General features: G+C 45.3%; 1 protein-coding gene across 8 annotated transcripts in view; it reads right to left on the bottom strand.

Annotated features, from left to right (window-relative positions):
- The window catches only part of YEATS4 (YEATS domain containing 4), a 76,166-nt gene extending 72,979 nt beyond the window's left edge, over positions 1-3,187 (bottom strand). For 5 of the 8 annotated variants that reach the window (XR_012038959.1, XR_012038960.1, XR_012038961.1 and 2 more), the window contains exon 1: positions 2,922-3,149. Coding sequence is in view for 2 of the 8 variants with exons in the window: in XM_072843227.1 (XP_072699328.1) it covers positions 2,922-2,972 (51 nt within the window). In the remaining 6 variants the exon portion in view is untranslated. Of the gene's footprint in view, positions 1-2,921 lie in introns of all 8 variants that reach the window. The other 3 variants (XR_012038963.1, XM_072843227.1, XM_072843228.1) reach the window with 3 other exon arrangements.
- Positions 3,188-13,716: the final 10,529 nt, after the last annotated feature.

Raw genomic sequence — 13,716 nt, 5'->3', positions numbered from 1 at the left:
CTCAAAAAATCAACTGTAGACAATAATCATTTAATATTAACACAAGTAACTAAATACCAGATTAATTACAATGTTCCCACTTTGAAAATGTAGATTTAAATCATGTAAAAATATTTTTTTCTTTCTTTTTTTTGAAGAAAGGTGAAGTGTTCTTTATTCACAAACCTTAAAGTGAGCCTCCGGAATTAAGACCGCCAATTTTGACTGCCACCACCTGATGGGAACAATGTCCTGATTTACCAGCTTATGGCAGTGTTTTCCAAAGCACAGTACAAATACTAAAGGCTGTCTGGGAAAGGACTTTAGGTAGAATTAGGACAAACATTTTTTTTTAATCTATTACTTATGTGTTAAGTTCTGAGGTGTAGGTACATGTTTCTCATCGCATCTGGTTAAGGGTAGAGGTATTGACTGTTGCCATATTATTATGGAAAGGAGAGACAGGTTTCAAGTGAGGAGAAAATGTTGAATTGTTGCACCTGAAACTTGAAACTATGTTCAACAGTAAGAATGTATCTGAAAGTCAAAGAGCAAGATAGACCACATGTGAAAAGGGCTGTGCCAATGTAGTCAACAGTTAATAAGAAGCGAGGAAAAGCAGTGAACAAATGGAAAAGCTGGATAATTAAAAATCCAATCTCTATTAGCCTCAAGATAGTCCAGAAGAAGGCAAGCAGTTTGTATGAGAATTTAAATAATCTCAGTAAATGTTCTCTGACGCGCCGACAGGTGGGGCATCAGGTTCATCGCCTGAATAAAATGAGCACAAGAAGCACTGGCGTGGGGCGCAGATTACAGATGCTGCAGCTGTTACTGTAGCTAAAACTTGCAGATTTCCTCAGTGATGCAAAGGGAGTTCATCTGTCAATAGACTTTCTAGCTGAAGGAAATTTCTCTAAATTGAACAGTCAAATCCCAGCGAAAGAAATTTATTGAAATTGGAAAAAGATGCCTACAAGAACAATTAGTAAATCCTTAATTTTAAAGCTTTACATGACATGCACTCTTTTGTGGAAAAGTAGGTGAGGACTCCAAGCCTAATTTTCTCAAATCACTTTGGACTTAACTTTTTGAACCTTACAGGATTACAAGTAGAGAAAGTTTGTTGTTGTTTTTTAAAAAAAGATTTTATTTATTTATGAGAGAGAGAGGCAGAGACTGGCAGACGGAGAAGCAGGCTCCATGCAGGGAGCCCAATGACATGGGACTGGATCCTGGGTCTCCAGGATCATGCCCTGGGCTGCAGGTGGCGCTAAACTGCTGAACCCCCAGGCTGGCCCAAGTAAAGAAAGTTCTAAGTTCTCCAAAAGTTAACATTTTTTAAAGCCTTCAATAGCACTTTCCTATCCATTCAAAGACTTGCCCAAAGCTTGGACAAAAGATATACTTACAAAGTTCCTAGTACTATGGATTTTACCTGCCATCTTTCCCTTTCTGTTAAATGTTGGTAGTTTCTTAAGTTTTCCAATAATTCCTACTTTACAGGGGATATTAAAGCACCATGCGTGATACAGTTGTATACAGCTGAGAGTACAGAGGTTGGTGCAAACGGGGCTCCCTTCTTTTTATTTTTTTTTTTAAGATTTTATTTATTCATGAGAGAACAGAGAGAGAGAGAGGCAGAGGGAGAAGCAGGCTTCATGCAGGGAGCCCGACGTGGGACTCATCCCGGGTCTCCAGGATCACACCCCGGGCTGCGGGCTGCAGGCTGCAGGCGGTGCTAAACAGCTGAGCCCCCAGGGGATTCCCCCTCCCTTCTTCTTTTTTTTTTTTTCATTCATTCATTCATTCATTCATTCATTCATTCTGATAGACATAGAGAGAGGCAGAGACACGGGCAGAGGGAGAAGGCGGCTCCATGCAGGGAGCCCTACGTCGGATGTGGGACTCGATCCCAGGTCTCCAGGATCACGCCCTGGGTTGCAGGCGGTGCTAAACCGCTGAGCCACCAGGGGATACCCCTCCCTTCATTTTAAAGAGAAATTTCCTTTTCTGCAATGAGTCGAAAATCAGAGAAGGGTTGTAAACACAGCTGTTCCATCAAGAACCAGATAGTCTTGCCTTAAAAGCCAAGGTGCCAGGGGATCCCTGGAGGGCTCAGCGGTTTAGCGCCTTCCTTCGGCCCAGGGAACGATCCTGGAGTCCCGAGATCGAGTCCCGCGTGGACTCCCTGCATGGAGCCTGCTTCTCCCTCTGCCTGTGTCTCTATCCGGCCCCTCTCTCTGTGTGTGTCTCTCATGAGTAAATAAATAATAAAAAAAAAGTCTTAAAAAAAAAAAAAGCCAACATGCCAGGCAACGTAGGAAAGCGGGAGGGTGGGCAGCTTGGGGGGCTCAGCGGTTTGGCGCCGCCTTCGGCCCAGGTCGTGACCCGGGGTCCCAGCATCGAGTCCCACGTCGGGCTCCCCGCACGGAGCCTGCTTCTCCCTCCGTGTCTCTGCCTCTCTCTCTCTCTGTCATGCATAAATAAACAAAATCTTAAAGAAAGTGGGAGAGTTAATGTGTCCGTGCGGACCAACTTGCAAAAGAAAAGGAACCTTAGTGACCGTCGTCTCCGAGCCTTGATGCTAGGGCGGCGGCCGCCGTGGGGCCGCGGGGCCGCGGGGCCGCGGTTCTGACCCCGCTCCCCGCCCGCCCTTCAGGCCCCACCTGCACACGCACGGGGTCACCTGGCGAGGCCGCCGCGGGGCCCGGATCAGCAACGTCCACGCCCCCCGTCACGCCATCACGGGACGAGGCGAGCGCAGAGCCGGCCAAGTCGTAGCCGAAACGCAACCCAAGCCCCACCGAGTGCCCGTGTCCCCCGCGCAGCCGCTGCCTCGCGCTCGTCCAGGAGCCGCAGCTCACGCCCCGGCCGAGAAGGCGCGACCGGGACCCCCGCCCCGAGAGCCGCGCGGACGGCGGCGCGAGCCGGGCACTGACCTTCACTCTCCCGCCGGAGTCAGGCCCAAATTCGGCCATTCTCTTGAACATATTGTCCTACGGAAGAAGCCGCCGCCGCCGCCAGGGAAACAGACCGGGGCCGGCGGGGTCGCCGCTCCCGTCAGAGGCCACGCTCCTCCCGCGCGGGGCCCAGGCGGCTGCTTCCTGGCGGAGCGAGGGCGCGGCGCCGACGAGCGGCCAAGTCCTGGCGGGAGGCGGGAGGCGGGCGGCGGGAGGCGGGCGGCGGGAGGCGGGAGGCGGGCGGCGGGGCGGGCGGCGGGAGGCGGCGTCCCGGAAGCGCGTGGAGCCCCGCGCGCTGAGAGCCCCACGGAAGCAGGAGCGCCGGCGGAGCGAGTGCGCAGGCGCAGGGAGCTGGCGGCGCGAGTGCGCAGGCGCAGGCCGTGGCCCAGCCGGCGGGGCGTGGCCGGGTGGGGCGTGGCCGAGGCGGGAGGGGGCGTGGCGGTGGTCCTGATGCGCCCCCAGGCCCCGTGCCTATGGAACCACCCAGAGGTTGGCTTTCGGAGCTCGTGCGGGTCGATTCGGAGGTCAAGTTCGCACACCCCGCTGGCCCGCCTGCAGCTTTTCGTCGTTTTCAGCCAGCCCTCCGAGCGTGAAGCGCCGATTTGTTATTTACCGGCTTCTCCCTTTCCCTGCTCTCTTTCCCGGAGGCGGTACCGCAGGCCGCAGAACAGGGCGCCGGCTCCCTCGCTGCGCCCGCAGGGATCGGGGCCGCGCTAGGCGCCTGCGCGTCGGCTGCAGCCTGAGATGCCGGCGGGCGCTCGTCGCTGCGGCCCGGCCCCTGTGGCCTAGGCTCCCCGGCTCTCAAAGCCCGGCTCTGACGTCAGCCCTCGCGCCCCCCCCCCCCCTTTTTTTTTTTTTTAAAGATTTCATTTATTTATCCATGAGAGACACACAGAGAGAGAGGCAGAGGGAGAAGCGGGCTCCGTGCAGGGAGCCCCTTGCGGGACTCGGTCCCTGGATCCCGGGTCACGACCCGGGCGAAGGCGGCGCTAAACCGCTGAGCCCCCGGCTGCCCCCTCCCACTCTTTTAGAGGATGACGTCGCGGGGAACCTCGCTCAGAAGACAGACCACCGCGCCAGCTTTGGTTTCCCCAATGTTTTCCCATCCACTTTCCTGCCCCTTTCCCTGTACGTTGCGCTTTTTCCCATAAGAAGAATGACGTTTAAACCTTTCTCATTAAGAACAGCATGAAGGTTCCTTAAAAAAAAAAAAAACCTACTGTGCTAGATCTAGCAATTGCACTACTTGGTATTACCCAAAGGATAAAAAAATACCGCTGTTTAGAGCAGCGTTAGCAATAGTAACCACGTGAGGGCAGCCTGGGTGGCTCAGCGGTTTAACACCAGCCTTGGGCCCAGGTCGTGACCCAGGTTCCAGGGATGGAGTCCCACATCAGGCTCCCTGCATAGAACCTGCTTCTCTCTCTGCCTGTGTCTCTGTCTCTGTCTCTATCTGTCTGTCTCTCTCTCTCTGTGTCGCTCATGAATAAAATATTTAAAAACAAAAAATAACCAAATGATGGAAAAGAGACCGAATGTCTGTGAACTGATAAGTGGATAAGGAAGATGTGGTACAGGGCACCGCAGTGGCTCAGTCGTTTAAGCCTCTGACTCCTGATTTCGGCTCAGGTCATTATCTCAGCTCAGGACCCACATTGGGCCCCACGCTCAGCAGGGAGTCTGCTTTCAGAGTCTCCCTCTCCCTTCCTCTGCCCCTCCTGCTTGTGCACCTGTTCTCTTTCTCAAATAAATCTTTAAAAAGAAAAAAAGATGTGGTATATATACACACACAGTGGACTATTACTCAGCCTTAAAAAAAAAGAATGAAATCTTGCCATTTGCTTTGACTGCGATGGAGCTAGAGAGTATTATGCCAACTGAGATAAGTCAGAGAAAGACCAATACCATATAATTTACTCATGTGTGGAATTTAAGAAACAAACCAGATAAGCATGGGGGGTGGGGAGACGCAAATCAGGAAACAGACTCTCAACTGCAGAATGAACTAAAGATTACAGGAGGGGAGGTGAGAGCATGGGTTAAACAGGGAATAGGCGTCAAGGAGGGCGCTTGTGATGAGCGCTGGGTACTATATGTATGAGGTATGTGTGTGTATGACGCTTGCATGAGGAATCTCTGAATTCTATCCTTGAAGCTAATATTACACCGTATTAAATAATTTAAAATCTTTCTTGTTAAAAACCAACAAACCATTTTTGATCATGCATATCTCTATTTTTGGGCTATCATTAAAAGTCGACCTTGAGGGATCCCTGGGTGGCGCAGCGATTTGGCGCCTGCCTTTGGCCCAGGGCGCGATCCTGGAGACCTGGGATCAAATCCCACGTCGGGCTCCCGGTGCATGGAGCCTGCTTCTCCCTCTACCTGTGTCTCTGCCTCTCTCTCTCCCTGTGTGACTATCATAAATAAATAAAAATAAAAAAAAGAAGTCGACCTTGAAAAGGTTGTCAACATTTCCTATCTATTTCCAGATGCTCCTCGGTCTATGACTTTTTTTTTTTTTTAAGATTTTATTTATTCATGAGAGACAGAGAGAGAGAGAAGCAGAGACACAGGCAGAGGGAGAAGCAGACTCCATGCAGGGAGCCATCCAATGCAGGACTCATCCCAGAACCCCGGGGTCACGCCCTGAGCCAAAGGCAGACCCTCAACCGCTGAGCCCCCCAGGTGCCCCTATCACCTTCTGAATTTCATCCTCACTGAAGCCTCTCTGACCAGTTACTGACTTCTCTATTAGTAAATACATTAACGACTGTCCCTTGACTCATTTAACTCCTTGGCAGGATTTGAATGCTGCTGTCCATTGCCTCCCTTTGAGGTGCCCATTCTCTTCGTTTTTCTGTTGTTTCTTTAGCAGTTGATTTCCAGGTGGTTAGTTCCCATAGTGCCGAACTATGGATTGGAACACATATCATATTGTATATTAATTATTTGTGAACTCCATGAGGGCAATAACTATTGTACTCACCTTAGTATTCTGAGGCCCTAGTGAACATTTCTTGTGCCTAATAATCAATGTTTGTTGAATAGTAAATAAGTGAAAAATAGACTAGACACAACTTGAGGCTATTTTCCCCAAGGTAGTTGCAACCAATGAGATCTGTTAAAGTACACTTTCCTACAAATTCCTTCACATCACAATATGGGATTTTTTTTTGTCCCCTGTATCTTCTAAATTTCGCCTTTTTCAAATTGTGGCTTTCAGGATGTGATCTCTGGAACCCAAATTTGCTCTCTATAATTATTTCTCAGCTTTTCCTCTTTCCACTTTTCTCCTGTTTCTTAGAGGATTTTTTATTTCTTAGCTTAAAATCTTACCCTAAGTATTTTTGAAGTAAAATAACATTTACTAAAATAAAATTAAGCAAATACATAAAACATATTGGGAACTTTTGTGTAAAGATAATGGATTGAATACATTTCTTTGCCTCTTCCCCCAAGGAGGCTTCCTTTAAAACAAGAAAGGCACCTGGGTGGCTCAGCAGTGGAGCATCTGCCTTCAGCTCAGGTCGTGACCCCTGGGGTCCTGGGATCAAATCCCACATCGGGCTCCCTGCATGGAGCCTGCTTCTCCCTCTGCCTGTGTCTCTGCCTCTCTCTGTGTGTTTCTCAGGAATAAATAAATAAATAAATAAATAAATAAATAAATAAATAAAATCTTTAAAAAAAATTATCTGTTATTTACCACCAAGGAATAAAACAGAGAAAAACATGGTCTGGTTTGTAGAACACCAGGAAGAGTTGAGGAGGGACTACCATACAGAAAATAGGTAGATTAATGAAACATATGCTTGTTGGGTCCCAGGTCCTCTCTGTCCCTCACTTAACTCTTAAAATGCTGGCAAACAGGCCACAGGAAGAGCTCCTCTGGGGAGTCTGACCAGCCTAAGAGAGGAGATCTAAGGACCCCCAACGAAACTGACTCAAGCCAGCTTGATCATCCTTCAGCAAAGTACACATGGTCAAATCCACATAGGTAGGCCCTTAGAACTCCAAATTAAACTTTTAGTTTTCTACTCCTAAATTTAAGTAGATAAGGATTCCCAAATAACTGAGAAATGCCTCTAATATGAAAGATACAATTCAAAAGAAACAAAATGGCAGATTATAGGGAGCATAGGGAAGTAAAGTAGAAGCAAACAAAACTGTTATTATTACTATACTCAGATAAAATAAAAAATAGCAAGCGACACAAAACAAAGAAAAAAGGAACATTTAGTGAACAAAAAAGAGCTGTTGGAAATTTAAAATATGGTGGTAGAAATGAAAAAAAAAATCAATTAGGCCAGATAATAAAATCAAAGAAATCTCCCAGAAAATAGAACAAAACACAAATAAATGGAAAAGAGGAAAGAAAGCATAAGAACATCTCTCTATTAGTTTGCTAGGGCTGCCATAACAAAATGCCACAGGCTCGGTGGCTTGAACAATAGAAATTTATGTTGTCGTGGTTGTGGATGCTAGAAATCCAAGATCAAGCGGTTGTCAGATCTGGCTTTTCCTGAGGCCTTTCTCCTTGGCTTGTTCACTGTGTCCTCACATGGCCTTTTATCTGTGCATAACATCACTGGCCAGGGAGAGAGGCAGAGACCCAGGCAGAGGGAGAAGCAGTCTCCATGCAGGGAGCCCCGATATGGGACTCAATCCCAGGACCCCGGGGTCATGCCCTGGGCTGAATGCAGGTATTCAATCACTGAACCACCCAGGTGTCCCCCTCCTTTTCTTATAAAGCACTATTAAGTAGGGGCCCCACCCTTATGACCTCATGTAATTACCTTAATTACCTCTTTAAAGGCCGTTTATTTTATTTTTATTTTTTTATTTTTTTAAAGATTTTATTTATTCATTCATGACAGAGAGAGAGAGGCTGAGACACAGGCAGAAGGAGAAGCAGGCTCCACGCAAAGAGCCCGATGTGGGACTTGATCCTGGGGCTCCAGGATCACGCCCTGAGCCAAAGGCAGATGCTCAACTGCTGAGCCACCAGGTGTCCCATTAAAGGCCATTTAAAAACAAAAAAACATTTTATTTATTTATTCATGAGAGACATACACACACAGAGAGAGAGAGAGAGAGAGAGAGGCAGAGACACAGGCAGAGGAAGAAGCAGGCTCCATGCAGGGAGCTTGATGAAGGATTCAATCTCAGGACCTAGGATCACACCCCAGTCGGCTAAAGGCAGGTGCTGAACTGCTGAACCACCCAGGCATCCCCCTCACCCCCCTCCCTTTTTTAAAAGATTTTATTTTAAAGGCCTTATCATCACATACAGTCATATTGGAGGTTAAGGCTTCAACATATGAACTTTAGAGAGACACAATTCATTTTATAACTACATCAGAGGACCAGTCTAGGAATTCCAAAGAGAATGAAGAAAATGGAAGGAAATAATAAATGATTCAAGGAAGTTTTCTTGTACTTAAGAGTATGAGTTTCTAAGCCGAAAGATCCTACCGAGCACCCAGAACAAAACAGATCCACATCAAGGCACATCACTGCAGACTTCCACAGCACTGGAGATAAAGAGAAGATTATACATACTTCCAGGTTATAAATTCAGAATGGCTTCAGATTGCTCAGTATAGCAACATTGTAATCTCAGGAGCAATGGATTTCCCTAAATTCGGTTCCCAGGTAGTCTGGGTTCAACAGATGACCTTCAAAGTTCTGAAGAGAATTAATTCCAACTTAATATTCCATATCCAGCCAACTATCAAACAAGTGTGTAAATAGAACAAAGGCAATTTCAGACATGCTGTCTCAAGAAAAGTACCTCCCATGTACCCTTTCTCAGGAAGATTCTGGAGATGTGATTACCAGAATGAGAGAATAAACCAAGAGGAAATTATGAAATACAGGATATAAAATAAATATCAAATATGGAGATAAGAGAATCCTAAAATTATACTGAAAGAGCAAGCCCAGGATGGTAGCCATGTTTTAGGCACAGACAGACACCAGTCCCAATTAGATTTGGTGGGAAATATTTGCAAATGAACTGTTTTAAAAAGATGGAATTGAGGCTCCTGGCTGGCTCAGTCAGAGGAGCATGTGATTCTTGATCTCACGATCATGAGTTTGAGCTCCACATTGGGTGTAGAGATTACTTAATTAAATAAATTTTAAAAAAGATGAAACTGACAAAATTCTAGCTGTGTCTGGAGCCTTGAGAGACTATTTAAATACTTAATATTTAATGTTTAAATATTAGACCTAGGGACACCTGGGTGACTCAGTGGTTGAGCATCTGCCTTCGGCTCAGGGCGTGATCCTGGGGTCCTGGGATCGAGTCCCTAATCAGGCTCCCTGCATGGATCCTGCTTCTCCTATGTCTCTGCCTCTCTCTCTGCCTCTCTGTGTCTCTCGTGAATAAGTAAATAAAATCTTAAAAATATATATATTAGACCTAGAGTTTGGGAGGTAAACTAATGAGATACATAGAAAACTAAGCAGGGATCCCTGGGTGGCGCAGCGGTTTGGCGCCTGCTTTTGGCCCAGGGCGCGATCCTGGAGACCCGGGATCGAATCCCACGTCGGGCTCCCGGTGCATGGAGCCTGCTTCTCCCTCTGCCTGTGTCTCTGCCTCTCTCTCTCTTTCTCTCTCTGTGACTATCATAAATAAATAAAACTTAAAAAAAAAAGAAAACTAAGCAAATTTAAGAATCATGCAGTTATTAGCTCTAGGAAAAATACAATTTTCCATTAGAGAAGAAAATAATTATATTTATGGCCTTGTAAATACTGAGTATTGGTCTAACAAAAAATATATACTTACATTGGAAGGATGGGCATCAGGGAAGGGTCCCACTTGTGCTAGAGATTGGGGAGGAAGAAATAGAGCCTAATCCTTAATTTCTATAGTGGAAAGTTGATATTCTGACTTGGAAAAATCAAGAAAAGCAATATAAGGCTAATAATTAAAAGCATGGAGGTAAATATAAAAATATAAAAATTAACTTTAAGCGGCCTAAAAGTGGTTGCATGTAAAGGGGAAGAAATGACAAGGTATATCTTTTTGTCTTTTTTAAAAAATATATTTTATTTATTTATTTGAGAGAGAGACTGAGCGGAGAGAAAATGCAGAGGCAGAGGAAGAAGAAGGCTTCCTGCTGAGCAGGGAGCTCAATGCGGGGCTCCATCCCAGGACCCGAGGATCATGACCTGAGCTGAAGGTAGGTGGATAACCAACTGAGCCACCAGGGCACCCTGAGAAGGTACATCTCTCATAATTAATTTTGTGGGACCAACTCTGTAAACATTGAGAATTTACAACCTTGTTAAAATTAAAAATGATTTTAAAATATAATTGCATAATAGACATGCATTTAATTGGAAAACATTGTATCTATGAATGACATTAGTCACTCCTGATTATAATTTTTATTAATTCCCTTTCATAACTCCTAAGGAAATATTTTTTAAATGAGTCCACTAGGGCACCTGGTGGCATAGTCGGTGGGTCCCTGACTGTTCATTTCTGCTCGGGTCATAATGTCAGGGTTGTGAGATTGAGCCCCACGTCGAGCCCCAAGTCAGGGCCTGCATTCAGCAGGGAATCCACTTGAGAATCTCTCTTCCTCTCCTTCTGCTCCTCTCATTCATGGTCTCTTTCTAAAATAAATAAATCTTAAAAAAAAAAAAATAGGATGCCTGGGTGGCTCAGCAGTTGAGAGCATCTGCCTTTGGCTCAGGGTATGATCCCGGGGTCCCAGGATGGAGTCCCACATCGGGTTCCCCGCAGGGAGCCTGCTTCTCCCTCTGCCTGTGTCTCAGCCTCTCTCTCTCTCTCTGTGTCTCTCATGAATAAATAAAGCCTTTAAAAAAATAAATGAGTCCACTAAAAGAAGTGCAACAAACGTGCTCAGGGCTTAGTTATAATTAGTGCCACATAAAGAGCTAAATTATCATCTGGAATATCACTCTGCATTTCAAATAATATCCTAGGGTAAAACTAAGCAACATACAAGTTAAGTTTCTCTTAAAAATGATCAAACTTGATATTGATTTTTATTCCATTCCCGAACAAGAATAGAAATTTATTTTATTTTATTTTTTTAAGATTTTATTTACCTATTCATGAGAGACACAGAGAGAGAGGCAGAGACACAGGGAGAGGGAGAAGCAGGCTCTCTGCAGGGAGCCCAATGTGGGACTCGATCCAAGGACTCCAGGATCACACCCTGGGCTGAAGGCAGGCACTAAACCACTGAGCCACCCAGGGGTCCCCAAGAATAGAAATTTAGAGAATTTGATTGTATGAAAATAATAGGTATAGATAAGAAATAATAGTTATCAAAAACATTAAGCAGACTCCAACAAGCATTGCTTCCCTTCTTCAGCCAACTTTTGCTAATCCCTGGTTGTTGTCAGCCTGTGTTGAACCGTCCTGGTGCTTCCTGGACACATCCCATCTCTGCATCCAAGCCATCACTCTTCAAGTCTCTCCCCCCCCTACCTTGACCCATTCTTTATACACCTTTGGGCAACCTGATATGAATAAACTCATCTTTTTCTCTGGGTTTAATCATATCAAAATGGTTCAAGAATCTCGCAGCCCAGGGCTGCACCTGGGAGGGGGTGGGGGGGAGGGGGTGTCTCTGGTCTTGAGACCTGGCTCTTGGAATTCCAGGAGCTGAAGTCCTGGAATCCTGTAGGCCTGAAGAGTTAAGAAAAATCCTAGAATGGTCAACATGAAGGAATATACTAAATAACAGAAAGATATTCATGCGATCAACTGTTTATTGAGCACGTATCATGTTCCAGGCATCGTTCCAGGTGTGTGGCATGTGGGTATAATCAAGAGTAAGAGACTCTGCCCTCCTGCCTATCGGGACAGTGAACTGGGACGGTGTGTCAGAGATGGAACGCAGTAAGAGGGTGTGCGCACGAGGAGGAAAGGGCAGCCAGTGAAGGATCTCAGAACCTGAACGGAGAGGCTCTAGTCCAAGGTGTGGCCGTGTTAGGAGGTTGGTTACATGCAGACAAATTGATCAGATGCATACATGTACTAAGGATACATGCTAAAGCTATTAAGGACAATGGAAGCTAGGTTTCTCACGTGAGAGAAGGGAGTTAACATGGAAAAAGGGTAAACCAGAATGAACCCTGTGGTGTGGGATTGGAATTGGAGACACTGACATGAATTCAATATAAATATAGTGATAAATATTGTGTAAATACATATATGCTCTAGTTCTGTCCACTGGTGGGGCCTGGAAACAGCGACACTCTAGCACCTAGATCTTGTTCTTTAAACACCATCATCCAGAGGCGCCTGGGTGGCTCAGTCTGTTAAGCATCAGACTCTTGATTTCTGCTCAGGTCATGATCTCCGAGTCACGAGATCAAGCCCTGCATCTGGCTCAGTTCTCAGCAGGGAATCAGCTGGAGATTTCTCTCCCTCTCCCTCTGCCCCTCCATGTACACTGGCTCTCTCTAAAATAAATCTTTGGAGAAATGGCTGATTCCAGGACTGGAGCAGGGAAAGAACAAGGTGAGTCTTAGAGATCCTGTGCCAGAAAATAAGAAAGTGCTCAAGCATGATGGGGACACATCGAAATGATGCAGAAGCTAGCTTGCAGAGAGGCTCTACTGGCCAACTCATGGACAAAGTGAACATCAAAATGAATGATAGTAATGGATTATAATTCACTATAATTGGAACAAAATAGGAAGCCATGGGTCCATACTGATACAATAAATAAATGCATGAATTGAAAGTTTGCTAAGGAACAGTCTCAAAGTACCTTACCTTTTCCCAAATACTGCACAGTGAAGGTCACTTGCAGACATCACCTTGATCAAATAACCAAAGTAAACAACATCAGTAGTAGAACAATTCAAAACTGCACACCACCTAAGAGGACACAATGGGAACAGTACAGTATCACTGCTTGGTATTTCTGCCAAAGATGCACAACCTAATCTAATCAAGGAAACATCAAGGGGTGCCTTGGTGGCTCAGTCAGTTAAATGTCTGCCTTCGGTTCAAGTCATGGTCCTGGGGTCCTGGGATGGAGCCCCTCATTGAGCTCCCTGCTCAGCGAGCTGCCTGCTTCTCCCTATCCCTCTACCTGCTGCTCCCCTTGCTTGTGCTCTCTCTCTGTCAAATACATAAATAAATAAATAAATAAATAAATAAATAAATAAATAAATAAATAAATCTTTAAAGAAGAGAGAGAGAACATCAAAACAATTTTAAGATGTTTTGCAATATAACTGGTCTGTGGCCTTTAAAATTGTTAAAGTTGTGAAAGTCAAGGAAAAAACACTGAAGACATGATCCAGATAGAAGAAAACTAAAAAAAAAAAAAAAAAAAAAGGCAACCAAATACAACACATAATTCTGAATTAGATCTTTTTATTGTGAAGAATTTATGGGGACAATTGATGACATTGAATGGGATCTAATGATGAGGTGGAAATAATGTATCCATGTTAACTTCTGGATTTGGGTGATGTTTTGAGGTTATGTAGGAATCGCACACTGAAGGATTCAGGGCTGCTCTGGCACCAGTTTACTCTCAAACTGTTAAGAAAAATTAAGGCCCTTGTACTGTGCTTGTAAATCCTGGAGAAAATTGAGTTATCTCAATGTCTTTAAAAGGTGGGGAAAATCTATTATTTTATGAGTTATATTTCAGCAAAAAGAGATGAAGAAATACATAGGTAAAATACGTAGTCTGTCAAATGGATACAGGCTTGTGTGCTGGGGCATGCCCTCGGTTAGAAACTCGATAGCAGGGCAGCCCGA

The sequence above is a fragment of the Canis lupus genome, chromosome 11 (genome assembly GCF_048164855.1).
Source record: "Canis lupus baileyi chromosome 11, mCanLup2.hap1, whole genome shotgun sequence".
NCBI classification, from domain to species: Eukaryota; Metazoa; Chordata; class Mammalia; order Carnivora; family Canidae; genus Canis; species Canis lupus.
Note: the sequence above shows the minus strand (reverse complement) of the source record. Positions and strands in the feature narration are given on the sequence as shown.